This window comes from Microtus oregoni, unplaced genomic scaffold (genome assembly GCF_018167655.1).
Source record: "Microtus oregoni isolate MIOR12 unplaced genomic scaffold, Mior012 000003F_ref0000135, whole genome shotgun sequence".
Taxonomy (NCBI): Eukaryota; Metazoa; Chordata; class Mammalia; order Rodentia; family Cricetidae; genus Microtus; species Microtus oregoni.
Genome location: NW_024543062.1, coordinates 22,928,244 through 22,954,037, shown reverse-complemented (window position 1 = coordinate 22,954,037; position 25,794 = coordinate 22,928,244). Strand labels below are relative to the sequence as shown.

Sequence of the window (25,794 nt, the reverse complement as noted above, 5' to 3'; positions counted from 1 at the left end):
AAGAGGTGGAGGCAAGCAGATTTCTAAGAGTTCAAAGCCTGCAGAGTTCTAGATCAAGCCAGGGCTACACAGTAAGGTCCTGTCTGGAGAGGGAGGGGGACTTTAAAAAATTATTTCATTGTCTCAGTGTGTGGGTGCACCCCTAAAAAGCCTGGGTCTGAAAAAGCCTGGGATAAAATTGGATTTGCTGAACATAGCAGACAATGAGGACTACTGAGAACTCAAGAACAATGGCAATGGGTTTCTGATCCTACTGCACGTACTGGCTTTGTAGGAGCCTAGGCAGTTTGGATGCTCACCTTACTAGACCTGGATGGAGGTGGGTGGTCCTGGACTTCCCACAGGGCAGGGAACCCTGATTGCTCTTTGGGCTTACGAGGGAGGGGGACTTGATTGGGGGAGGGGGAGAGAAATGGGAGGCGGTGGCGGGGAAGAGACAGAAATCTTTAATAAATAAATAAATAAATAAATAATTTCATAATATAGGTCAGAGACAGAATCAATCAATCAGAGTACCAGATTTATGGTGTTATTGCTAAAAGCACCCTCCAGTGGATGAAAAATCATTTGATAGTACGGTTTCAAAGGTAGAAACCCTAAACCTGGTGCCAGACTGTCTTGATTCAAATTGTAGCTCAATGACCCTTGCTAGTTAATTAACCCCTCTTAAGCCATCTATGCAGCAGGAAGAACCCCCTATGTCACAGGGGGTTGAGAGGATGAGTTAATGTAGCTCATAAAGCACAGAACTGCCTAGAATAGTGCCTAGACGTCGCTGTGGCAGACAGTGGTATGTACCTTGATGGTGGAAGATGGAGAATCAGAAGTTCAAGGTCATCCTGGGCAAGCTTATCAGTCTCGTGCCTCTGCTCTCTTCACCAGTGTGACGTGGGTGACAGAATGCCTGCCTCTCACAGGTCTAGAGGACAAGTGGTCAAGGCACCAAAAGGAGTCACACACCTGCCCCAGCTATGCCTACAGGTCACTAGGTGTTTTTAGTTCAGTGTTCTTCCAAGACAGCTCTGCCTGTTCTCAGGAACCGACTATCTCTGCCTGTGTCTGTGTGATTTAGCCAATGTTGTTTCCCCCGTGCCAATTTATTTTCTTTTTTTCTTTTCTTTTTTTTTTTTTTTTTTTGCCAATTTATTTTCTAAGCAGAGTTTAGGTTGCAAAATTCTGTTCAAATCAGTCACTGGGTGGGGGCACAGCTTGCTGGGGTTCCAGGCCGGTGGGTGGGGGCACAGCTTGCTGGGGTTCCAGGCCGGTGCCTGGCTCTACCCATCATCGCCAACTTTCACTTCAGCTCTTTAGTAATCTGCAGAATTTTCCTGCTTCTACTAAGATTCTAATTTTCCGTATGGGTGTGTTCATGCCGTGGCCCTCACGTGCAGATAAGAGGACAATTTGGGGTGGGTTCTATCCTTCCACCACATGGTCCTAGGGATGGAACTCAGGTTGTAAGGACCAAGGGCAAGTGCCTTTATCCACTGAGCCATCTCGCTGACTCTTAATTATTTTAAATCATGATGCTGGATATCTTGTAGTGTTGGAAAATTACCCCTAAGTCTGCAACAATCAGAGTTACAAGATTTATTTATACTTTTATGTATAGGAGTGTTTTACTGGTGCATCAAATGTGTACCGTGTACCCAGAAGCCAAAAAGGACATCAGATCCTCTAAAGTCAGACAGTTGCGAGCTGCTACATGGGTGCTGGGAATTAAACCCAGGTCCTCAAGAAGAGCAACAAGTGCTCTTAGCCAAGAGGCTCTTTCCAGTCCCAAATTACCAGGACACTAATAGGGAAAATGGTGCTTCTTCTGGATAGACAGTGAAGCAATCCCAGCCTCCCTCTCTGGAGTCAAGGCCTACTATCAGTACTCCTGAGTTGAGCATAGCAGGTTTGGCAATCGCTTCATTGTGCAGTTATCTAGTCTGGGCCTAACATTTACTTGCTGGCCTATCTGTCCCCACTGTCCTCTCTTCCTTCTATTTTAAAAACAAAAATCTTACAGTGTTTGAAAAATTACCCTTAAGCCTACAATCATCAGGGGTTGATTTTTTTATATATGAATTTATTTATTATGTATACAATGTTCAAAAGAGGGCACCAGATGATCTCATTACAGATGGTTGTGAGTCACCATGTGGTTGCTTGGAATTGAACTCAAGTCCTCTGGAAAAGCAGCCAGTGCTCTTAACCTCTGAGCCATCTCTCCATCCCCAAGAGTTGTTTTTAAGACTTTGTATCCTTGATATGTGGGTGTTTTACCAGTACATCAGGGCTAGGGAGATGGCTCAGTCAGTAAAGTGCCTATCATGCAAGCATAGGACTCTCTGAGTTCAGATCCCCAGCACCCATGTAGAAGTTGGGTGTGGTGGCTTGTATAACTCTAGTACCAGAGAGGTGAGGACAGAAGAGCCCCTAGAGCTTGCTGGCCAGATACTCTAGCCAAAACCTTGTAGAGATGGTTTTTCCACTTTTATGTGGGCTCTGGATTCAGTGAGAAACCCTCTCTCAAAACTAAAGCCACAGCTGGGCAGTAGTGGCGCAGGCCTTTAATCCCAACATTTGGGAGGCAGAGGCAGGAAGATCTCAGTGTGTTCAAGGCCAGCCTGGTATACAAAGTAAGTTCCAGGACAGGCTCCAAAGCTACACAGAGAAACACTGTCTTGAAAAACCAAAAATAAAAAATAAAAAAAAAGTCACCTGTGAGAAACTCAGCACTGCACACACAAGCAGAAACCCAACTTTTTTTATTTTTTTTTTTATTTTTTTTGGTTTTTCAAGACAGGGTTTCTCTGTGGTTTTGAAGCCTGTCCTGGAACTAGCTCTTGTAGACCAGGCTGGTCTCGAACTCACAGAGATCCGCCTGCCTCTGCCTCCCAAGTGCTGGGATTAAAGGCATGCGCCACCACCACCCAACTTTTAACCTACAACTTGAAGGTCTTCCTGTGGGAATACCTTTTTTTCGTAAGTACAGAATATTCTATTGTATGAATGTGTCACCACAATTATATCCCTGATATAAGAGGTTTATGCAGTTGCTTTGGTTACTCACATCTATAATATCAGTGCTCAGGAGGCTGAGGTAGGTAGATCTTTCGAGTGACAGAGCCAACCTAGCCAACACAGCAAGACTGTCTCAAAAAAAACAAAAGAACAGTCAAGCACAGTAGTGCCCATGTGCAATCCCGGCATTCACAAGGCAGAGTACAATCAGCCTTGTCCCCGCACATTCCAGGCTATCCCAGGCTTGTAGCCAGACCTTATCAGAAAGAAAGGAAGATGGGGGAAGGAGGGAGGGAGGGAAGGAGGGAGGGAGGGAGGGAGGGAGGGAGGGATAATGCTGCACTCACTATCTTTGGACACATTCACATAGGTAAATCAGATTTTTAGAAATTAAGTCAGTGAGATGACTCAGCAGCCCAAGTTTGGTCCCTGGAACCCGGGTAAAGGTGGAAGAGAAGCAGTGCTACCCTCCACATGCACATGGCAAGCATGCTCCCTCCACAATAATAGTAACAATTAAAACAATTAATGTAGCAATAAAATGTTTAATCTACAGAAGTAATTTTTCAGTTGTGTTTTGTCTTGAGACAGGGCTGCTCTGTTGCCAGGCAACACTGAGCTCGAAAGATCTTCCAAGTGCTGAGGTTACAGCACGCGCCATTAGGCCCACTTTAAGGGATTCTTTTGTTTGGACATATGTGGTACACACTAAACACTAAGCTGTATCCCCAGCCCCTAACTTCTATGGTGAAAAATGCCGCCGACTACCCTAACAAGGCATACCTTCCAGACATTCCATCCCTCATCTTTACCAACACTGCATAATTATCACGCTGTCTGCGCCTCTGACCAGAGTAAAGTGGCTTTAGCTCAATTTGCATTTCTTTGATAACTTTCTACCAATTTCCTGAGGTGTCAGTCCATTTTTGTTTTTGTTTGTTTGCCTCACCCAAGTGCTGGGACTCTTCCCCACTTTTGAAATTTCCTCTTATTAATATGTAGAAGCTTATGACATAGCCAGAAAATTATCCTTAACTACAAGTATGGCAGGTATTTCTTGCTTTTGTCCCCTCTTCCTTGGTTGTTTTTTTCCTACAGAAGTTCCTCCTGATGGAGTTAAATTTGTGAGATGTTTCCATTGTGGGTTCTGAGTTTCCTGCCACGCTAAGAGATGAAACTGAGTGGGCACTGTCATGCAATGGACATAAGTTAATACGAAGACACTGTCATGTGCAGGCCAGCTCGGTGCGTTGGAAGCAGAGCACTGACTGTAGTGAAAAGAAAAGCTGGCAAGATGGCTCAGTGGGTTAAAGGCGCTCGCCATCACGACTGACCATCTGACTTTCACATGTGTGTCATGGCACCCATGTGCCCTCCCCCCAAAGTGTACACACACACACCATAAATAAATAAATAAATAAATAAATAAATAAATAAATGGGCCAGTGAGACAGCACAGTGGGTAAAGCGCTTACTGCCAATCATGGCAGCCAGAGTCAGACCCCCTGGAATCTCCAATGCTGTCTTCTAACCACACTGAGGGGCAGACAAACACACACACACACACACACACACACACACACACTTTCTCCCACTCATAAAATAAGAAAGCAAAATTTTAAACTAAATAAAATAAAAAAATTTAATGAAATAATTTTAAAAGAAAACACAGTAAAGTCACAAATTTTAATGGGTCCCTACTGCCTCTTGTGCTCTGGCAGCCTCTGTGGTGACCTATGTGGCCCTCTGCAGCTCCACAATCAGATACCCCATCTCACCTTCCTGATGAGTCCCATACTTCCCCTGGGTGATGCACAGCTCAGTGTCTAATCACAGAGCTCCACAACCGCTACACTCAAGGCTGGACCAGCAATCCCATGGAGGTAGATGACCCCAAACTCCTGCAAAGGGCTAACATGCAGCAATGTATTCTGGAGTTAGAATCTCACTCTGCAGCCCAGGAGACTCCAGAGCCCCAGTCTTCCCAGTTTGGGTACAGAAATGCAATACTCAGTGGAGAAGCGGCTCCACTTGATGACACAGAGTCACTATTGGTTCTAGTATATCCCTTATACTGGACACACGCAGCTGATCTACAGGCTACTGCAGAAACGTTAAGAATTTGGACTCAGGGCTGGAGAGATTGCTCAGTGTTTAGGAGCACTAACTGCTCTCCAGAGGACCAGGGTTCAATCCCCAGCACCCACGTGGAAGCTAAGAATCGTCTCTAAGTCCAAGGTCTGACACCCTCACAGACATACATGCAGGCAAAATACCAATGCAAATGAAAGAAAAGTAAACAAATTATTTAAAAAATAATAATAATAATAATTTGGATTCGGCTAGGCAGTGGTGGTACACGCCTTTAATCCCAGCAGAGACAAGCAGATCTCTGTGAGTTCCAGAACAATCTGGTCTACAGAAAAAGTTCCAGAACAGCCATGGCTACACAAAGAAACCCTGTCTCAATAAAAATAAATAAATAAAGGTGATTATCTAAGGAATCAGCCTAAGCTAAAAGCTTGCTCCAAAGCTTCTCTCATGAGAAATATCGAATTTCCGTATGCTCACTAGCTTCTCACTGGTGGAGAGAATTCTGCCGTTTCTTGCCACTGCTGCACTGGCGTCCTAGCATCACCTCCCCCAGTTCTGTCCCAAGTCCATCACTCACAAAGCGGTGTCTATTGGTAACTAACACAAATTTAAAACAACAGGGGCCAAGAGTCTTTCAACACAACCAACAGCTCAAGTAGACCGCACAGTGAAGCGCACCAAACATATTCCACAGCAAAGGCTTGGAAGCTCCTCTGACATAACCAGGAAGGTCTACCATGCTCAGCAGTACAGGAAACAACCCAGTGTCAAACAGCTCTCCAAAGGTCAGTACAGACACAGAGACAAACTTCACCTTTGGTCTTGAAGTATGAAAAGACAGCCATTTTCTTTCTTTTTTTATTTAACTTTATTTTATGTGCATTGGTGTGAAGGTAATCAGATTCCCTGGAACTGAAGTCATAGACAGTTGGGAGTTGTCATGTGGGTGCTGGAAACTGAGCTCAGGTCCTCTAGGAAAAGGAGCCAGAGCTCTTAGCCACTGAGCCATCTCTCCAACCCCAACAGCCATTATTTCTATTAAGTGCATTTAACAATTTTTTTCAAATTTACACATTTTGGAAATCCCTCTCATAAAGTCAATAAGGACACGTATTTAAAAAAAAATACATGCACTTTCATTTATTAACACAAGTTGTACTTTTATAAGCATTAAATATACAAAATAAGGCTGTAATACTAGATGATTCTTCTGGACCTAATGAGAGAGAGTGTTAAGAATTCAGTTCTGGTAGGACAGTGGTGGTGCATGCCTTTAATGCCAGCATTTAGGAGGCAGAGGCAGATGGATCTCTGTGAATTCAAGGACAGCCTGGTCTACAGAGTGAGTTTCAGAACAGCCAAGACTACACAGAGACCCTGTCAGAAAGAAAGAAAGAAAGAAAGAGAGAAAGAAAGACAGAAAGGAAGGAAAGAAAGAAAGAAAGAAAGAAAGAAAGAAAGAAAGAAAATAAATACCGGGGGTGAGGGAGAGGGCAGTTCTGGAGTTTGGGTTGTTTCTGTTTAGGGGACTATTTTTTTAATTTTATTTATTTTTTTAACAGGACACCAGACAAAGGCTTGTTTTATTTTAATGACTGATCCACCTGAGGCCACAGGTAGCCCACTATGTACAGACACAAGGGAAGCTCTATTTCTTGGTCTCTTCCTCCTTGGACAGAGTTTTGATGATCTCCTCTTTCTTGGCCTGGAGGCGCTCCTTCGGCGCTTTCGTGCTTCCTTGGTCTTAGACCTGCGAGCCTCAGCCTGGTCAGCCAGGAGCTTCTTGCGGGCCTGTCTGCCTTCAGCTTGTGGATGTGCTCCATGAGAATCCGCGTTTTTTTTTTTTTAATTATTTATTTATTATGTATACAGTGTTCTGCCTGCATGTATGACTGCAGGCCAGAAGAGGGCACAAGATCTCATTATAGATGGTTGTGAGCTGCCATGTGGGTGCTGTGAATTGAACTCAGGATCTTTGGAAGATCAGGCAGTGCTCTTGACCTCTGAGCCATCTCTCCAGCCCCCAATCCGCGTGTTTTTTAAGACATTCCCTTTGACCTTCAGGTACAGGTTGTGATACATATGGCGGTCAATCTTCTTGGATTCACTGTATCTCCTGAGGAGCCGGCGCAGGATCCGCATCCTTCTCATCCAGGTCACCTTCTCAGGAAATTGGGGCATTGGCAGTACCCTTCTGCTTTCCTATGCCCATTTGCCTGCCCTTCTGTAGAGCCAAAGTGTTTTTCCGGCATTGAGCCCAGGAATGGACAGTCACAGGCTTCCGGATGATCAGCCCATCTTTGATCAGTTTCCGTATCTGCTGAGAGGAGTTGGCATTGGCGATTTCATTGGTCTCGTTGGGGTCCAACCAGACCTTCTTTTTACTACAGAAAGGACACTAGAGGCAAAGCCTCTTCTGTAGCCTGAGCATACTCATGGCTGCGGACGCAGCCTATTTATTTATATTTTATGTATGAGTGTTCTACATGTATACCTGCATACCAGAAGAGGGCATCAGATCCTATTATAGATGGTTGTGAGCCACCATGTGATTGCTGGGAATTGAATTCAGGTCCTCTTGAGGAGCAGTCAGTGCTCTTATCCTCTGAGCCATCTTTCCCAGCCCCCTGAAGGATTTATTTTTGTTTACAAGATTTTATTTTTATTTTATGTACGGGGTGTTTTGCCTGCAGTGCCTGGGAAAGCCAGAAGAGAGTGCTAATTACCTGAAACTGGAGGTTCAGAAAGTTGATAGCCACCATGTGTGTACTGGGAATTGAACCTCAGTCCTCTGCAAGAGCAGCCAATGCTTTCAACCACTGAGCTGTCTCTCCAGCCACCAGGTTTTATCAATATGTGATCTAACTGGAAAAAAGGTATTTCAATGTGTATAAAAGTGCTAATAATTTCATGAGTTGTTTATTCCCAGAAAGCTAGAGCTACATCAAAAAAAGAAAAGAAAAAAGAAATGTACAGTAGAAGCCAAGCACATGACATATTCCTATAATCCCAGCTATTACAAGGTTGAGGGAAGTCAAGGCAAGAAGTCTGCAAGTTCGAGACCAGCTTGGGCTACATCAAGTTACAGGTCAATCTAGACTATACAGACAGTTCAAGGATAGCCCCCATAGGCTTCATAAACTATTCCAGGCCAGCCTGAGCAACATGGTAAGATCCTGTCTCCAATTAAAATTTGGAGACAACAAACATACCCGTATGTGATGCCAGTTCGAGGAGATCCAATGCCCTCTTCTGGCTTCCATAGTCACATAGTACATAGACATACACACAGACATTGCATTCGTACACATAAAAATAAATAAAATTTTGTAAAAATTGCTGAAATTTGGAGCCAAGCATGGTGGTGAGCACCTGTAACCCTGGCTCTCAGAAGGAAAAGGTGCAAGTGCCCACAGCTTGGGGCCAGGCTGGGCTACACAGCAGAGCCAGTCAGGGCTGGACAGACAGATACTGTCTCCAGGACATATATACATACAGCTGAATAAAAACCGTTTTCACAAAAGTTGTTACAAGGGGCTAGAGAAATGGCTCCATAATTAGACCACTTGATGCTCTTGCAGAAGACTGGAGTTCAGTTCTCTGCACCCACATCAGGCAGCTCACAACCACCTGTCACTCCAGTTCCAGGGGAACCAATGTCCTCTTCTGGTCTCCCAAGGCACAAATGTGTATAAAGACATGTAGAACACACATGTACACATAAATGAAAATTTTTTAATCTTTCAAAGGCATGAGGTAGATAAATGGTAGAAAGCTTGCCCTAAGTATGCATAAGGGTCTGGGTTTAAGCACCAAAACTGAACAAAGGAAAACATATTCTTAAGTACTTTTAGCAATAAAGAGTTATGAGCTATGTAACTTACCCTGAATGTTCAGAAAAGTGTTACAAAATACTATATATCTGCAGATATGCACATACATGGAGTGAGCAAAGAGACAAAATAATAAAACAAAATGGAATTAAAATGTTAACACTAGTGAGGGCTGGAGAGATGACTCAGTCATTAAGAGCACTTGCTAAACTTTCAGAGAGCCTGGGTTCAGTTTCCATCTGTAACTCCTCTGGCTTCTGGAGCACCTGTGCTCACATTCATAGCCCCACACTAAAGACCCATACACAAGTTTTTTAAAAAAATAAAGATCGTAAGTTCAAAATAAATTCAAAAGAAAAAGTGCATTTTTAAAACGTCTAAACTATAATATAAATTATAAATTGTAAAAGGTTTGTATATTTTTAAAAATACTAAGCCAGGCAATGGTGGCACACACACACCTTTAGCACCAGCACCCACCCAGGAGACAGAGGCAGGATCTCTTTAAGTTCAAGGTCAGCCTGGTCTACAAGTTCCAGGACAGCCAGGGCTATTACACAGAAAAACCCTGTTAAATAAACAAACAAACAAAAACTATAAAAATAATGTTTTTCCTTTTTGTTTGTTTGTTTTGAGACAGTCTCACTGTGTGTAACCCAGGCTGGCCTCCAACTGGCAAGCCACCTGCCTCAGCCTCCAAACCGCTAGTATTATAGTGAACAAGCACATACAGCCTGAAATCAAAGTTAATCATTAGTCTCATTTCTCATTCGGGGCTGGGTGGGTCCTCACCCTGGCTATCTCAGTCTCCTCTCTTCCCTAGAGCATCACTAGGAACCCAGAGGTAGGTGTGGGAGGTCCTGGCAGAACTGCTGCTGCGTCTCAGGCGAGATCCAGTAAACACCCCTTACCCCTCAGCAGTATCAGAAGCAGGCGATAAGGCAGGTGGTCCTTTGCTTACCCTTCTATTAAATAGACGGCAGCATTTCATTTACAGCTTGTAATTAGGCCCGTCCTGTTATTAAGGGTGAGCAGATGAGAGGGCTGTTTCCAGGGGAACCACAGAAACCAGTATTTAGTGCAGAGGACCAACAGAGGAAAGGGTTAATAAGCATTAGTTTCCCGCCGTTGTTACTGGTGGATGTCCCGAGGGACAGAGCTCTTATGCTTAATTATGATCGTTTCCCACAAGCTGTTTAGTGTGTCATTTCAGTTCCGACACTTCGCTTCTGTGAGGCTCTGGGGCTGTCCCTATGGTATTTCAAATAGATCTTTACTAATCCAACTTTCCATGCCATAAGCCATCCCCTTGAGCTTGAATATACATTAAACCCCGCTCTTAGCTAATTTTTCCAAAAGCATTTCTGATGACCAAAGTCTTTCCCTCAACTATATGGACAATAAAATAGTTCTGTGGTTGGCAGCATGCTGACTAGTGAGAAGCAGTGACTCCAGCTGCTGAGAATCCCACTGAGAAGACACAGAGAAATGACAGGACTCATAGGACTGGCCGTCAGGGCTCTATGCACTTAAGAGATTTTTTTTGTTTCTTTTTAGTATTTGGTTTATTATTATGTGTGTATGATGTGTGTATATGAGTGTAGCTGCATACCACAGTGTGCTAGAGGCCAGAGGGCAAATCATGGGAGTCAGTGCTTTCCTTCATAGCAGGAGCCTGGACTGTATTCGGTTGGTCAGACATATGCAGCCTTCTACTGGGCCCAGCACTTGTTTTTGTTCTGGGGGGTTGTTTCTGGTTTGGTTTGGTTTGGTAGGGTTTTGAGTAGGCCAAGCTAGTTAGCTTCAAACTCCTGATCCTCCTGCCTCTATCACCCAAGTGTTATGATTATAAGCCTGCACCACCCCAGACTCTGGCTCTACTACTTTGGACATTAGGTACTGAAACAAACAAAAGTCTCCAAATAGCTCTTCCTCCCACCTTCTACCTAGCAGAATTCACTACAGTAGGGACTAGTCCACAAACCAGTCACACCTGCCACCATGGAGCTGTGTCTGTATTATCTAAAGAAGGCACATGGAATGACTCAAAGAGCTTACCAATGAAGTGACTGATACTTGGTGACCAAGACAACACAGGATAGCTGGGGTGTGGTTCAGTGACAGAGCATGTGTAGCCTGTGCTTAATTTGCAGAACCATGACATAAAATAAATTTCAAAGACGCTGGAGGGAGAGAAGTGAGTGCTTTTCTCTTGCTCATTCTGAGACTTGTCACTCATGCCAACCTCTGGTAACCACCTATATTTATTAAGGATCACACATGCCATGGAAGTAGTAGATGCCTGTAATCACTGCACCTGGAAAGCAGACAGGAGGATCACCACAAGTTCAAAACCAGCCTGTGAGTCCTAGGCCAGCCAGGACTACATAGTGAGTCCCTGTCTCAAAACAAAGAAGGATCTCTGGTTATAATGTCTCAGGTGGATCCCATTTCACAGAAAGATGCACGAGCACCCGAGCATCCCCAGCAGAAGTACCTATGAGAAAGAGCCTCAGTGCTGCTGCTGGTGGTCTTTAATCCCAGCACTCAGGAGGCAGAGGAAGAGGCCAGCCTGGTCTACAGAGCTAATTCCAAGACAGCCAGGGCTACACAGAAAAACCCAGTCTCAAAAAAAAAAAAAAAAGAGCCTCAAGTCAGCATCTAAACAGGCTTTAGAACTTACTAGACAGAAACCCTCTGCTGAGTGAGCTTGAAAAAATAAAAGTCATAATCCTGCAAGAGCTATAAACTCAAGCCAAGTGGAAGCCCAGATATCAGGACTGTAAATTCAAAGCCAGCTCAACTACACAGCAAGTTCTGGAGGACAGCATGGGGTGCATAAGACCGTCTCACATCTCAAAACACCAAACACACAAAATCTGGCATGGTAATACACATCTATAATCCCAGCATGCATAAATGGAGGGAAGAGGATGAGAAGTTCAAGGTCACTCTTAGTACAGAGGGACTGACTGGGCTAATTTGAGCTATATGAGTCCTGCCTAAAAATTTAAAAAAAAAGGGGGGGGGGGGGGACGACGACATTGGTGGCACATGCCTTTAATCCCAGCACTCGGGAGGCAGAGATAGAGCGAGTTCCAGAACAGGCTCAAAAAAAAAAAAAAAAAAAAACTAAAGGGAATTCAAAGAGAATCTAAATCCTGATTACTGTCTCAGTGGTAGAGCACTTGTCTGACATGCAGGAGGTCCTGGGTTCAATCCTCAGTACTGCATTGATTAATTAATTTAAATCCAAAGCTTGGGGCTGGAGAGATAGCTCAGTGGCTAAGAGCACTGGCTGCTCTTCCAGAGGTCCTGAGTTCAATTCTCAGCAACCATATGGTTGCTCACATCCATCTGTAATGAGATCTGGTGCCCTCTCCTGGCCTGCAGGCAAACATGCAGACAGAACACTGTATACTTAATAAATAAATAAATCTTAAAAAAAAAAAAAATCCAAAGCTCAGCCGGGCAGTGGTGGCACAGGCATTTAGCCCCAGCAAGCACTCAGGGAGGTAGCAGGCAGATCTCTGTGAGTTCAAGGCCAGCCAGGCTCCAAAGCCACAGAGAAACCCAGTCTTTGTCAAACAAACAAACAAAATCCAAAGCTCTGCTCTTTGGGGATAGGAACCTGTGTCAAGTGGGAAAAAAATGGGTTTTGTTTGTTTTTTTGTTGTTTTTGAGACAGGATCTCTCTTTGGCTATCCTGGAGTTTGCTATGTAGAACAGACTGGCCTCAAACTCACAGAGATTCTCCTGCCTCTACAACAATAACAGATAAAACTTAATAAAACAAATGTCGATGAAACATGACAGTGCTGATATTTGTTTCCTGAGAGCTTCCCGCCCACAGGGATACAGAAAGAGCAGCTGCAGTGAAGAAGGGGTTAAAATTGGAGGTCTGTAGTCTCCTTTCAGCTTCTTGCCAGCAAATAAGTGACCCTGTTTTACCCTTCTCACCTCTAGCCCCAGAAAAATCACGTCTTACAGAAAGAGCACTGTGCAGGTGACAACAGTCCTCTTCCCTAGTTAAATGTGAGTATTCTACAGGAAAAGGCTAAATCACGAAGAAAGGTAGTCATTAGGGACAGCAATCTAAGCAAGATGCTACAAAAAAGTCGCAAGAACAGCTCTTCTGGGGCAACAGACACTTTGTCCATATAAATCACTGTGGGATAGCAGACACTCTGTCGTACATATGTCTTCTCCTGAAGTCTCACTGGTCAGCATCTCTACTCTGATGACAAGGCAATAAAAGAAAATGTCTCCAAAAGCCTCTTTCCAGAGTGCTTCTCCCCCACGTCAAAGCCTCGCTCTGTCTGATCTCACTGAACCCCTCCTACGAGCCTACCTTCCCAGGAGTCAGAAGGATATTTTTAAACAGATCAGCTCATGCCATTCCCCATTACAGCCTTCTATGGTTTTCATTTGCGCTAAGGTGCAAATGACACTGAAGACCTTAGGAGTCCCCACAGGGCTGGGGGTGTATGTAGCTCAGTGAAGGAGCACAGGCTGAGCACACACGAGACGAGACTCTAGGCTCCATCCCCAGCACAAGGAAGTGGGGGATGGATTTTTTTATGGTCCAATCCCTACCACACATGCACCCCCAGTCTTACAGGCCCTACACATGCTCCCTCCTGATCACAAACAGCCCTAGGTCTTCCCCCAGCTCAGTACTTTTAGAGCACTGCTTCCTTGGCCCAGTAATCTCACCCTGTGTTCAGTGAACCATGAGTAGAGCATGCCTACAATCACTGAGGAGATTGAAGCAGGAGGGTCTTGAGTCCCAATGAGCCCAGGTTAAGTGAGACCCTGTCTCTAAATAAATAAGCTAGGCATGGTAGCACACACCTATAATCCCAGCACCATGGAGGCAGAGGCAGGAGGATCACAAGTTCAAAAACATCCTCAGCTACATGTAAAGTTTTAGACCAGCCAGGCTACATAAGACTTGTCATAGTGAACAAAATAAACGTCTGTGAATAAACAATTTCATCACTGTGAGCTGATAAATTTGATATAGCATTTGTTTCTGGTTTGCTTTTTAAATCCATGTCTTCCTATACCCAGGCTGCCTCAAGTTCACAGCAGCAACTCTGCCTCAGCTTTCGGGGTGCTGGGATTACTGGTGTGCACCAAACCCAAAATTACCTTTAGATAATTCTAAAAAGTAGACTATGTAGACTTGAGTGTTTGCCTAGAATGCAAGAGGCTCAACATTCAATTCTAGCACTACAAAAATTGAATTGGAATGTGGTAGCACATGCTTGTAATGCCAGCACTCAGGAGAGGCTGAGGCAAGAGGGTTCTTAGTTTGATACCAGCCTGAACTACATAGACACCTTGTCTCTACACTAATTAAAACAGATTCTCTGTGTGTGTGTACAGACACACACATTACTTAGATACATATACACAGTTGCACAAATGTATACATCACAATGTATACAAACAAATGTATTCTAAACAGTATATTACACACTGATCAACTGTCCATCTCAACTTGGAACTGGTTTTATCCAATTCATCTGGTGCTGGTAAAAAGTCAGGCTCCTAGCCGGGTGGTGGTGGCGCACGCCTTTAATCCCAGCACTTGGGAGGCAGAGGCAGGCGGATCTCTGTGAGTTCAAGACCAGCCTGGTCTACAAGAGCTAGTTCTGGTCTACAAGAGCTAGTTCCAGGACAGGCTCCAAAACCACAGAGAAACCCTGTCTCGAAAAATAAAAAAAAAAAAAAAAAAGTCAGGCTCCTCCATAAACTCAATGCTCCTTGCAAAGATGCAAAATCCACAGAGCCTTTCCCATGTCAGCTCTGCCAAGTACCAATGGCACCTTTGCTAAATACACAAGACACTCTCAAAGTCACGATAATGAATCGGATTGCACTTTAGAGCATTTGAACCTATCTGAGGGGTATCAAAAACTGGTACTATCCAAAACTCCCCTGGCACCTGTCAAACAGCAGTGTTTGCCCTTCCCCTAAAAATGTCAACCTCAGATGGCGAGCACCACCTGTTTTCTAAAGCAAAAAGTAATCAGCTCAGTGTCCCTATCATTCTGTGGCTGCCTAACTACGTCTACCAGCGTCTGCTAGTGACAACTGCAAACATGACTTGGCTCTGCCATTCCAAGATCATGTGTATCTCCTAACCATGTGCACACTGAGCATGAGCAAGAATGGAAAGCAATAGGTACAACCCATGCTCTTGGGCAATTCCAGCCCAAACCTGGGCTTTTTGTGAGGCCACAACATGAATAAAGGCAGTGAGATGCCACTGGAGAGGCACAGGGACTGTTGGTTTTCAGCAGCACAAGGTTACTTTCTCCCCCAGGAGATAAACCAATGTGGCTGCCAGAGAGCACCTGGCACAAAATGTACTTGACCTGTGATGACAAACCAGAACCCTCTAGTGAGGACAGCTCAGCATTCCACCCTCAGCTTTTGGAGGAACAAAAGCAGACTGAAGGAAGAAGGCTTGAGAAGACAGAAGTTTTGTCAGCTGGGTGAGGGCAAGGTAGGGCATATATGAAATTTTTACACCCAAGTTCATTATTCTCAGCTGGATTCCCCAGGACCAGTCATTTAATTATTCCATGCTTTAGTTTCCCTAACTTCAAGGTTGAGAAGTCAACACACTGAATAAACCGACATGCTGGTTATTGAATGCTCACAAAAATTTAAAGCCTGCAAGCCGGGCAATGTTGGCACACACCTTTAATACCAGCACTCAAGAGGCGGATCTCTGTGAGTTCGAGGCCAGGCTCCAAAGCTACAGAAAAACCCTGTCTCAAAACAAACCAAAAAATAGGTAAATAAATAAAATCTAAAGCCTGCAGACACTAATCAGAATGAACTATTTTAGGGCTGGGGGTGGTTGCACACACTTTGAATTCCAGCATTCAGAGGCAGAAGTTGGATCCCTGTGAGCTCAAGGTCAGCCTGCACTAAGTAGCAAGTTCTAGACAACCCAGTGTGACACTGTGAGACACTATCTTAAAAAAAAGGGGGGGGGGGGTTATTGTGATAATTAAGTAAAACAAATGTCAGTTTTGTGCTTGACATTCAAGTGTCAGTTCCTATGATCACTTCCTCAAAGACCTTCCCTGAATCCCCATCAAAACTCAGTGTGTTCTCAGATCCTCAGGCAGTAAGAGGGTTGGGGGGGGGGGGGGGGGCAGGGAGAAACACTTGCATAAGGACCTGAGTTGATCCCTAGAATGCTTACAAAGGTGGAAATGAGAAGTGACTCCACAAAGTTGTTTCCTGACTTCCCCATGTGAACACATACACCCTCATCTCTCACACAAGATAATTAAATAGAAAATCTGTCTTTAAAAAAAGAACCAAGACCACTCAGAACTGGCATGAAGACAAAGAAACATCTGTGGCAGAGAACAGAGTCGAGAAACAAATCCACATGAAGGTCAAGTGTTATTCAACAATAGAGCAGCCTCTACCATGGAGACAGGCTCCCCAGCAGCAGTACTGGGGCAACTGAACAACCACAGAAAAGAAGTACCAATACGTCACACAATAATGAATTACTGGCCTCTGCAGGAATGAGGCATGTGTATGGCACACATGCCTGTAAAATAGCCATACCTACAAAATAAAAATAAATAAATCTTTTTTTAAAAAAAAGAAAGGTGGGCCAGTGGTGACACATGCCTTTTTTTAATCCCAGCACTCAGGAGGCAGAGGCAGGTGCCTCTGTGACTTCAAGGCCAGCTGGTCTACAAAGTGAGTTCCAGAACACCCAGTGCTATTACTCAGAGAAACCTTGTCTCTGGAAAAATAAAAAACAGAAAAGAAAAGAAGAAATCAGAACTGAATTGACATATGACATTGCACAAAATTGGCTCAGATTAAAAGGACTGACAGTACTAAATTCAGCGAAGATATGAACAAGCTGTAGGTAATCTCAGAGTATGGCTGGAAAACAGACAGTGGAGGAAGCACTGTCGCACACAGATTGCAAGTGTCTATAAAAAGTAAATACAGCCATTCAACTTGTAGATGGGTACTGAAGAGAGCTGAAACAAACCCAGCTGACACCTTCACAGCAGCACTCACAACATCACATAAGTGACAGATTCTAGAAACACCCAAAGGTCCATCAAGAATGGTAAGTAAGCAAGCAGTTCTATAACAGGATGCTGCACAACCAAGCAGCAACAAGTAACTGAACTCTAAGACAGTGTGGATGGATCTCAGAACAGGTATGTTATGTTGGGGTGTGGTGGCACACACCTTTAATCCCAACACTTGGGTCACAGAGGCAGGAGGAGCTCTGTGAGTTTGAGGTCAGCCTGGTTTACAGAGTGAGCTCCAGGACAGTCAGAGCTCCACAGTGAAGCCTGGAAAAAAAGGAATATGTATGCTGCATATAAAAAGCACAGCCTCCCAAAAAGGAAGAAAAAAAAAAGCACAGCCTTGTGGTGGCTCAGTGGTTAAAGGCACCTGTTGACCACCCTGACAATCTGAGTTCAACCCCCAGGACAACCTGGGCAAGCACAGACCCTCTGATCTTCATATACTCGAAAAACTGCATGAGCACACCAAATAAATGTTTGTTTTTTTAAAACAAAGGGTGAGACAGGGCTGGAAAGATGGCTTGGCAACATAGGCACTTGCTACCAAGCCATGACATGGGCCACACACACAATGAGTAAAGGTAAAAAAAAAAAACTTTCAATAATAAACTATCAGGACTCCCCTCCCAAAAAAAGAGTCCATATTGTCTAGTTCCATTTACATAAAGTTCTAAGAAATGCAAACTAACAATGGTCACAGCAGAATAGTGGTCAAGGGAGAACAAAGGACTGGTAAGAGTGAGCTGCGGATATCTCAGCAGGAGTAATAGATATGTCTATTATCTTGACTGCCGTAACAGTCTCCCAGGTGTGCACGAAAGTCAAGGTTTACCAAATTGCACGCTGAATTAGAAGCAACTTATCTAATAAAACTGATTTTAAAACTAAATAAAACAAGCTCCCACAGTGATCCAGTCTGTGATGCCAGCACCTAGGACGTTGAGGTCAAAGGGATGTGGTTGGAGGGTAACCTGGACAACACAAGTGAGAGAGGCCTTGTCTCAATTCATCAGCCTCACAACTTAAAAATAATACACAAGGGACACTTTGTGTGTGTTGGGTTCTAGAATGTGACCTTCAGGAAACACTTTTCTACAATAGGTGCAAGACGTGCCAGGGCTGAGAAGAAGGGACAACTCTATTCCAAACTGTCATCCCGACCATTTGCTGCTTACGTTGTGCCCACACAGCCCTGCTTCTACACTAGGAAGCTGAACAATGTAGGGTCTATTACTCCTTGCCCCTCTCCCTACCCCCAGGGCTGTCTTTTTGTCTCCCAAAGCAGCAGATTCTTACAAGTCTGGAAGAGCAGACAAGAGGGACAAAAGACTCAATGACTATTTGACAGATTAAAGAATAGACAACTGTTTTATTTAAAAAGCTCCCCGAAGAATTAGAACATCTGAGTTCTATACACTGCTCTGTTGAAATGGAGTTCACTATTACCCGGATCTGCCACGAGACCTGTTCAAGTCACTCATTTCCTACAAGTTTTCAGTTTTCTTTTTTTTCGACGTTTTTTGGTTTCTGAACCACGAAGGAATACCATTCAGGTGTATTTCTGAGGAGCTAATATTTTGAAAGGCCTCTTTTTCAGGTACACACCAACAGCTTGAAACCATTTTTCAAATGTCTCAGTTGGTGGCCATAAAACTGAAGCGTCATGGAAAAGAATAGACAATGGGTCGTGTGTGAGAGTGGTCTGGAGACACACAGAAACAGCCCCATCCTTATTTAAAAACCAGAGGTCACCCCAGTGTTTAGCAACAAAATTATAGCTTCCAAATAATTAGCAACAGTTACAGAACAATAACGGCTACGTAGTAATTAACATCTAGATTCTGTCTTCACCACTTCCGAGGGTAACATTCGACAATGTACTTAATTCTAAAAACTCAATTTGTTCATCTTTTGTTGTTGTTATTGTTTGTTCTTTTGTTTGTTTTTTGAGACAGGGTTTCTCTGTGTAATAGCCCTAAATGTCCTGGAACAAGTTCTTGTAGACCAGGCTGGCCTCGAACTCACAGAGATAATCCTGACTCTGCCTCCCAAGAGCTGGGATTAGAGGCATGCGCCACCACCGCCCGGCAATTTGTTCATCTTTAGTTCGGGAGACCACCGCTGACCTCTTAGGAATGCGGTACCAAAACGTATTAGGCTGGCGTCTAATAAGAGCAAAGTCAATGTCAGCAATTGAGTCTTGTTACCCTGACGTTTCAAAGGGGCCCATTAACTCACTAATCCTCCTCCAGACCTTAGCTTCAAATCCTGTCCTGTCACGAGCACGTTACGAGGGAGCCTCAGTTTCCACACCCGTAAAACGGGAACACACTAGTTACCGGAGGGAAGGATTCCACGACCAGATAAGGTTCCCCTCCCTCCCACCTTTCAAAGAGAAGATCACAGGGGTAGGAAATACTCTCCTAGGCGGCAGAGAGCGTCAGTTTTCCCACTTCTGGCACTTAAGGGCGAGGGCGAAGACGCAAAAAGAGGGCACCTAATGGGTCCCGCCTGAAGGCCCCCCGGTGGTCCAAGCGCCTCCTCGAACGCACGGGGTTATTTCGGAATCCCCAGGAGACCACGCTCATGAGGCAATGGGTCAGGAATGCGGCGGCCGGCCGAGCCGCGGGTGTCCCCACGGGCATCCCGGGCCGCGGGAGCAGGAACTTGGGGCGGCAGGAAATGAATGGGGACCCACGGGCAGGGCAGTGGGGCAGCGGGGACGCTGGACCGACGGGGACACCGGGTGTACCTCCCTACGGCCGGACAGATGGGAGGCGGCAGGGACCCAGGCCGCAGCCCGGCCCCTGCGGGCGGCTCACCTCCGCGATGTCATGTTCCTACCGCCTCCGGCTCCGCACGGACCCGCTGCTCGCTCAGGCTCCGCGGGGCGCCGTCATATGGGGGAACCCGACCGAGGCCCCGCTGGGGAGCCGACACCGGTGCGGGCAGAGCCAGCCGGCCGCGCTCACTACCCCCGCCAGGCCTGGATCCCGGACACTGCACGGCCGCCCCGCCGCCCGGCTCGCTCCGCCTTCGCCCCGCCCCTTGCCGCTGGCGCTTGAATGACGTCAGCACCGCGCCACCTCCACTTCCTGCTTCCGGTTTGCCCTGCCCGGGGGCTTCCTCTAAACTTCACCGGTTCGTGGGAAGCCATTCCTCCTCTAAACCTAGGGTGCCGCACGCCAATGGGAATACACCGTGTGCTTCCAGTGCAGGCGATCAGGGATAAGGAGGCAGCTCAGCGGTCAAGAGCAATTGCTGCTGCTCCTGCAGAGGACCGGAATGCGGTTCCCCATTCCTATAGTGAGCGGCCCACAACCTTTAACTCCAGCTCCAGTATCTCCGCCGTCCTCTCCTAGCTCCGGAGACACTGCACTCAACCTGCACACACTCGTACATATACACATAATTAAATTTTTCAACATTCCTTTTGCCTATTGGTGGACTTGCACTCCTTTAATCCTAGCACTAGGGGGTCAGAGATTGGTGGGTCCCTTATGAGTTCGAGGCCAGCCTGGTCAGTCAGAGCTATGCAGAGAAACCTCGTCTCGAAAAACAAACAAAATCAGTGTTTAACTAGCTTAACTGCTGACCTCTCCCGCCGCCCCAATGGTTTGCTTAGGGGTTAGAGGGATGGGTTTTGTTGTTGTTGTTGCCTTGTTTTGTTTTTAAGAAAAGAAACAACCTATGCACTGTGACCATAATTTTTCAGTTTGAAGTAAAAGTTGAAGTTAATACGAATTTCTCCGTTTTTGCGGTTTCACCCACATCCGATTAGCAATCTTGGCAGGCGTTGTATCGTTTGGTTGGTTTGTTTTTGTTTTCCTAAGTTAAGATTTTTCTCTTAGGGCTGGAGAGATGGCTCAGTGGTTAAGAGCATTGCCTGCTCTTCCAAAGGTCCTGAGTTCAATTCCTGGCAACCACATGGTGGCTCACAACCATCTGTAATGACGTCTGATGTCCTCTTCTGGCCTGCAGACATATACACAGACAGAATATTGTAAACATAATAATAAATAAATATTTTAAAAAAAGATTTTTCTCTTAAAAGAAGTACTTCATAACTTCTCTTCGGAATGTCCAAGTTGTTAGTATCAGTACATTACGGCGGCGCGGGGTGGGGGTGGGGGGCTGAGGTTTTCTTGAACAGCTGCACCTTGAAGCTTGAAATTAAAACTGATGATCTAGGAGTTGCACAGATGGGTGAGCAGATTGGCGAGCTAGCTGCTGCTGCAGAGGACCAGGTTCAATTCCCAGCGCCCACATGGCAGCTCTAAGAGTCAGACTCCCTCTTCTGGACCCCTGATCAGTATTTCTGGAGTTTTTCAATTAATAGCTTCAGACTGCAGTTGGCTGTGGATAACAGAGAAAGCAAAACTCTGAAAAAGTTGACCAGCATGACCATTATTTTTTTTTCCCCCTTTGGTTTTTCAAGACAGGGTTTCTCTGTAGTTTTGGAGCCTGTCCTGGAACTATCTCTTGTAGACCAGGCTGGCCTCCAACTCACAGAGATCTGCCTATCTCTGCCTCCAAGTGCTGGGATTAAAAGCACATGACACCACTGCCTGGCTTTATTTTGGTTTTGTGAGGCAGGTTTCTCTACAGGGTCCTGGACTGTGCACTGTGGACCAGGTTGGCCTTGACCTCAGATATCTACTGCCCGGACTCTGGCCATTTCTTTTATTTCAATTATTATTGTTACTGGGGGAGGGCCAGGGGGCATATGCATGCCTCAGCTTTTGTGTGGAGAACAGTGAACACCTTTCTCAGGGTCTATTCCAGGGATCTAACTCAGGTCAACAGTCCTGTACTGAAAGTGTTGGACTCTAGCGTCCAAACACCGAGAAGGAGTGGCCCCCAGAGACCATCTCACACACCACAGCGATGCAAAAGCATGAGGATTTTATTAATTCTGTCATGACAGGGTCCCCCAGCATTCGGGAAGCCGAGGGACCCCTAATAGCGGGTACAGTCTACTTTTAAAGGGGCCACAGAAGCAACGGGGGTTGTTCTTTGACTATTATGATTGGCTTATTTGAAAGGGCTATTACCAATAATTGACTGGAGAGCTGTTGCCAGATCAGATGAGGTAAGAGGTCATTTTGACCTCGTTTCCCAGGGAACTGAATCAAAACATATGTATAAGGGTAATTGTTCAGGAACTGAGTACGTGCATGTGTAGCTGTTAGGTCCTTGGTTCCCAGGGGAGGAGGGGAAGCACTGTGGCATGGAGGCTGAGAGGATTCAGAATTGTCAGAAATGGCTTCAGAATTGTCTTAAAGTCTTACAATATCACATACATACACATATCATACACATGCACATCACACTCACACACAAAACACACATCAAACTCACCCATTCACATACATCACACTCACACACATCACTCATTCCCACATACACATTCCTATACATACCACACACATCACATTCACACATACATATATCACTCACTCACATGCACATCACACATATACATTCCACAAACATTACACACACACATACACACCACACACTGACATCAACATACACACACATCACACTCACATACACACATACTCACATCACACACAAATTTAAAGACAAGCACAACAGTGCACATGCCAGTGGTCCCAGCACTTGGAAGGTGGGAGCAAAAGATCAGGAGTTCAAGGCTAGCCTGGACTATAAATGATCCTGACTAAGATGAGCAATAATTTAATTGTTTTTATGCCAATGAATATATAAAACATATTCATTAGAAGTGTTCAAGCAGTTAATATGGGCCTTGGATGTAACATTAGCACCTGGACTCTTAGGCCCACAGAGGCACCATTCCCAACTCTTCACACAAATAATCACATTCCAAGTGGTTCTTTCTTTTTCTCATTCTTTCTTATTTTCTTTTTCTTGCTTGCTTACTTTTTTTGTTTGCTTATTTGATGGTTGGTTGGTTTTTCAAGACAAGGTTTCTCAGTTTTGGAGCCTTTCTTGGAAACTAGCTCTTTCAGACCAGGCTGGCCTTGAACTCACAAAAATCCACCCGCCTCTGCCTCCCAAGTGCTAGGATTAAAGGTGTGTGCCCTCAGTGCCTGGCTTTGTTTTGTTTTTCAAGAGACAGTTCCAAGGACTGGAACTTGTTTTGTAGACCAGGCTGGCCTCTAACTCACTGGGATCTGCCTGCCTTTGCCTCCCAAATAGTTTGCTTACTTTTTTTTTTTTTTTTTTTTGATTTTCAAGACAGGGTTTCTCTGTAGCTTTTTGGTTCCTGTCCTGGGACTAGCTCTTGTAGACCAGGCTGGCCTCGAACTCACAGAGATCCGCCTGCCTCTGCCTCCCGAGTGCTGGGATTAAAGGCGTGCGCCACCACCGCCCGGCTGGAACTAGCTCTTGTAGATCAGGCTGGTCTCCACTGCCCGACCTGAGACCCCATTTCAAAAGTAAGTAAACTGCCGGGCGATGGTGGCGCACGCCTTTAATCCCAGCACTCGGGAGGCAGAGGCAGGCGGATCTCTGTGAGTTCGAGGCCAGCCTGGTCTACAAGAGCTAGTTCCAGGACAGGAACCAAAAGCTACGGAGAAACCCTGTCTCGAAAAATCAAAAAAATAAAAAATAAAAAATAAAAAAAATAAAAGAGCTAGTTCCAGGACAGGCTCCAAAACCACAGAGAAACCCTGTCTCGAAAAACCGAAAAAAAAGAAAAAAGAAAAGAAATGGGGTCTCAGTTAGGCAATGGTGGCGCATGCCTTTAACTCAGCAATTGGGAGGCAGGGGCAGGCAGATCTCTGTGGGTTCAAGATCACCCTGGTCTATGAAGTGAGTCACAAGACAGCCAGAACTGTTACACAGAGAAACCCTGACTCAAGGGGAAAAAAAAAAAGGAAGAGAGAGAGAGAGAGAGAGAGAAAGAAAAGTAAAAAGGAGACAACATCGCATGTAGGCCAGAATAGTTAGCCTCAAACTCAAGACTAGCCAAGACTAGCCTTCCAGTCCTCCTCTCTCCACCTCCCAAGGAGCACTGGAGTTATGGGCACACATTTTCTATGCTTAAATAAAGTCGACCCTCTGCTGTGATGTTGAGGATGGACCCCAGAGCCTGTCACACACTAGTCAAGCACTCAACCACTGAGTTACAACGCCGGCTTCAGTTTCTTCTTATAATTCCTTAAACAATACAGGGTGACAACTATGTTCATTGGATCAAACACCATACATCATTCAAAGAAGAATCAAAGTATATGGGAGATGTGTACAGGTTCTACACCTGTGCCATTTTACATACAGGTTATAAACACCTTTGGGATTCAGTCTTGTGCTGGGGTCCCTGAGCTCATCTCTATGCACGCTGAGTATGTGATCTCATCTACAGTGCAGCCCCAGTACTCTTCACACTGAGTCCTTCCATGGCTTCTCACTGCCTTTAGGGTACGGTCTAAATTTTTGGAATAAATACATGGTCTAATAAACCCAGCTCGCTTCTCCACTCCCTTACCTCCCCACCACTCACCTCTTTCTCTCTTGAGACTGAGTGACGTCAGTCCCCACCCCCACGGGCTGTGAAACAATCTACTTCCTGTCCCTGGAGGGTTTTCCCCCATAAGGACCCAGGTTTCTGCCTTTAATCTCAGACTGGAGGCATCTTCCTCTGGGATAAGAAGCCTCTCCTATCTTCGTGGTGCAAAGACAGCTGCCCTTGCTTAGGACTCCTTCCAGGAATCTAAGAGGAAGGGTCACAGGAGTCCTGCATCTGCCCACATGCAAAAGGACCTCCCTTACCTCAATTTCCCTCTCTGCCCTCTAAGGTGAAGTGCTTAGAAGGGTGCCTGATAGAGTTCTTGGTGAACACCATTTCTCATTAGCTCATTTCCAAAGGAGACTTGGAGCAGTTAAGTATGGAAAACACCCTAGGCTATATTCTGCAAACTCTGTTGAGAGCTATCTAGAACTCCAATGGAATTGTATTACTCTTTTGTTCTGGGAAGGAGGCCCAAGGCCTTGAAGATTAAGCTGGAATCTTTCCGTTTGCACCAGACTCTTCCAAATATAGCTGAAGTCACAGAACCCCACAGTTGCCAAAGGCATCGTTCTTTGTTTCTGACATAGTTGCTTTTCAAATGTTAGTTTACATGTCTGAAATATTCCTTTCATTTTTAATTTTTAATTGATGTTTTTGGTTTTTCGAGACAGGGTTTCTTTATGTGTATCTGGCTGTCTGGAAGTTGATCTGTAGATCATGCTGGCCTTGAACTCACAGAGATCTGCCTGTCTCTGCCTTCTTAGTGCTGGGATTAAAGGTGTACACCACTGTCCGGCTAAAAATTCATTTGTTTTTAGAGGCAGGACCTCCATTTGTCAAGGACCACAGTCACACAGGGTAACCTGCAACCCACCAGGCTAGTCCCAGCCTTCCAAATTGCTTGGATGATAGGCATGCATCACCAAACTCAGTGAAGTATTCTTTTAAAAATGTAGATTTGTGCGGGGCAGTGGTGGCTCATGCCTATAATCCCAGCACTTGGCTGGCAGAAGCAGACAGATCTCTGTGAGTTCAAAGCCAGCCAGGTCTACAAGAGCTAGTTCCAGGACAGACTCCAAAGCAAGAGAAACCCTACCAAAAAAAAAAAAGAAAAAGAAAAGAAAAAGAAATGCAGGTTTCTTTTATTTTGAGTTATGTTATATGGGGGGGGGGTGCAGTGCTTGCAGAAATTCCAAAGGAGTATAGGATCCTCTAGAACTAGAGTTACAGGTGGTTGTGAGCCACCAGGTGGATGCTG

General features: G+C 45.2%; 1 protein-coding gene and 1 pseudogene across 2 annotated transcripts in view; both read right to left on the bottom strand.

The window, feature by feature from the left end:
• The window catches only part of Ptpn11 (protein tyrosine phosphatase non-receptor type 11), a 71,030-nt gene extending 50,955 nt beyond the window's left edge, over nt 1-20,075 (bottom strand). For both annotated transcript variants that reach the window (XM_041648007.1, XM_041648008.1), the window contains exon 1: nt 19,858-20,075. In XM_041648007.1, coding sequence (XP_041503941.1) covers nt 19,858-19,871 — 14 coding nt within the window. In that variant the 5' untranslated portion in view covers nt 19,872-20,075. The remainder of the gene's footprint in view (nt 1-19,857) is intronic.
• LOC121445851 lies at nt 6,673-7,543 on the bottom strand (annotated as a pseudogene).
• Nucleotides 20,076-25,794: the final 5,719 nt, after the last annotated feature.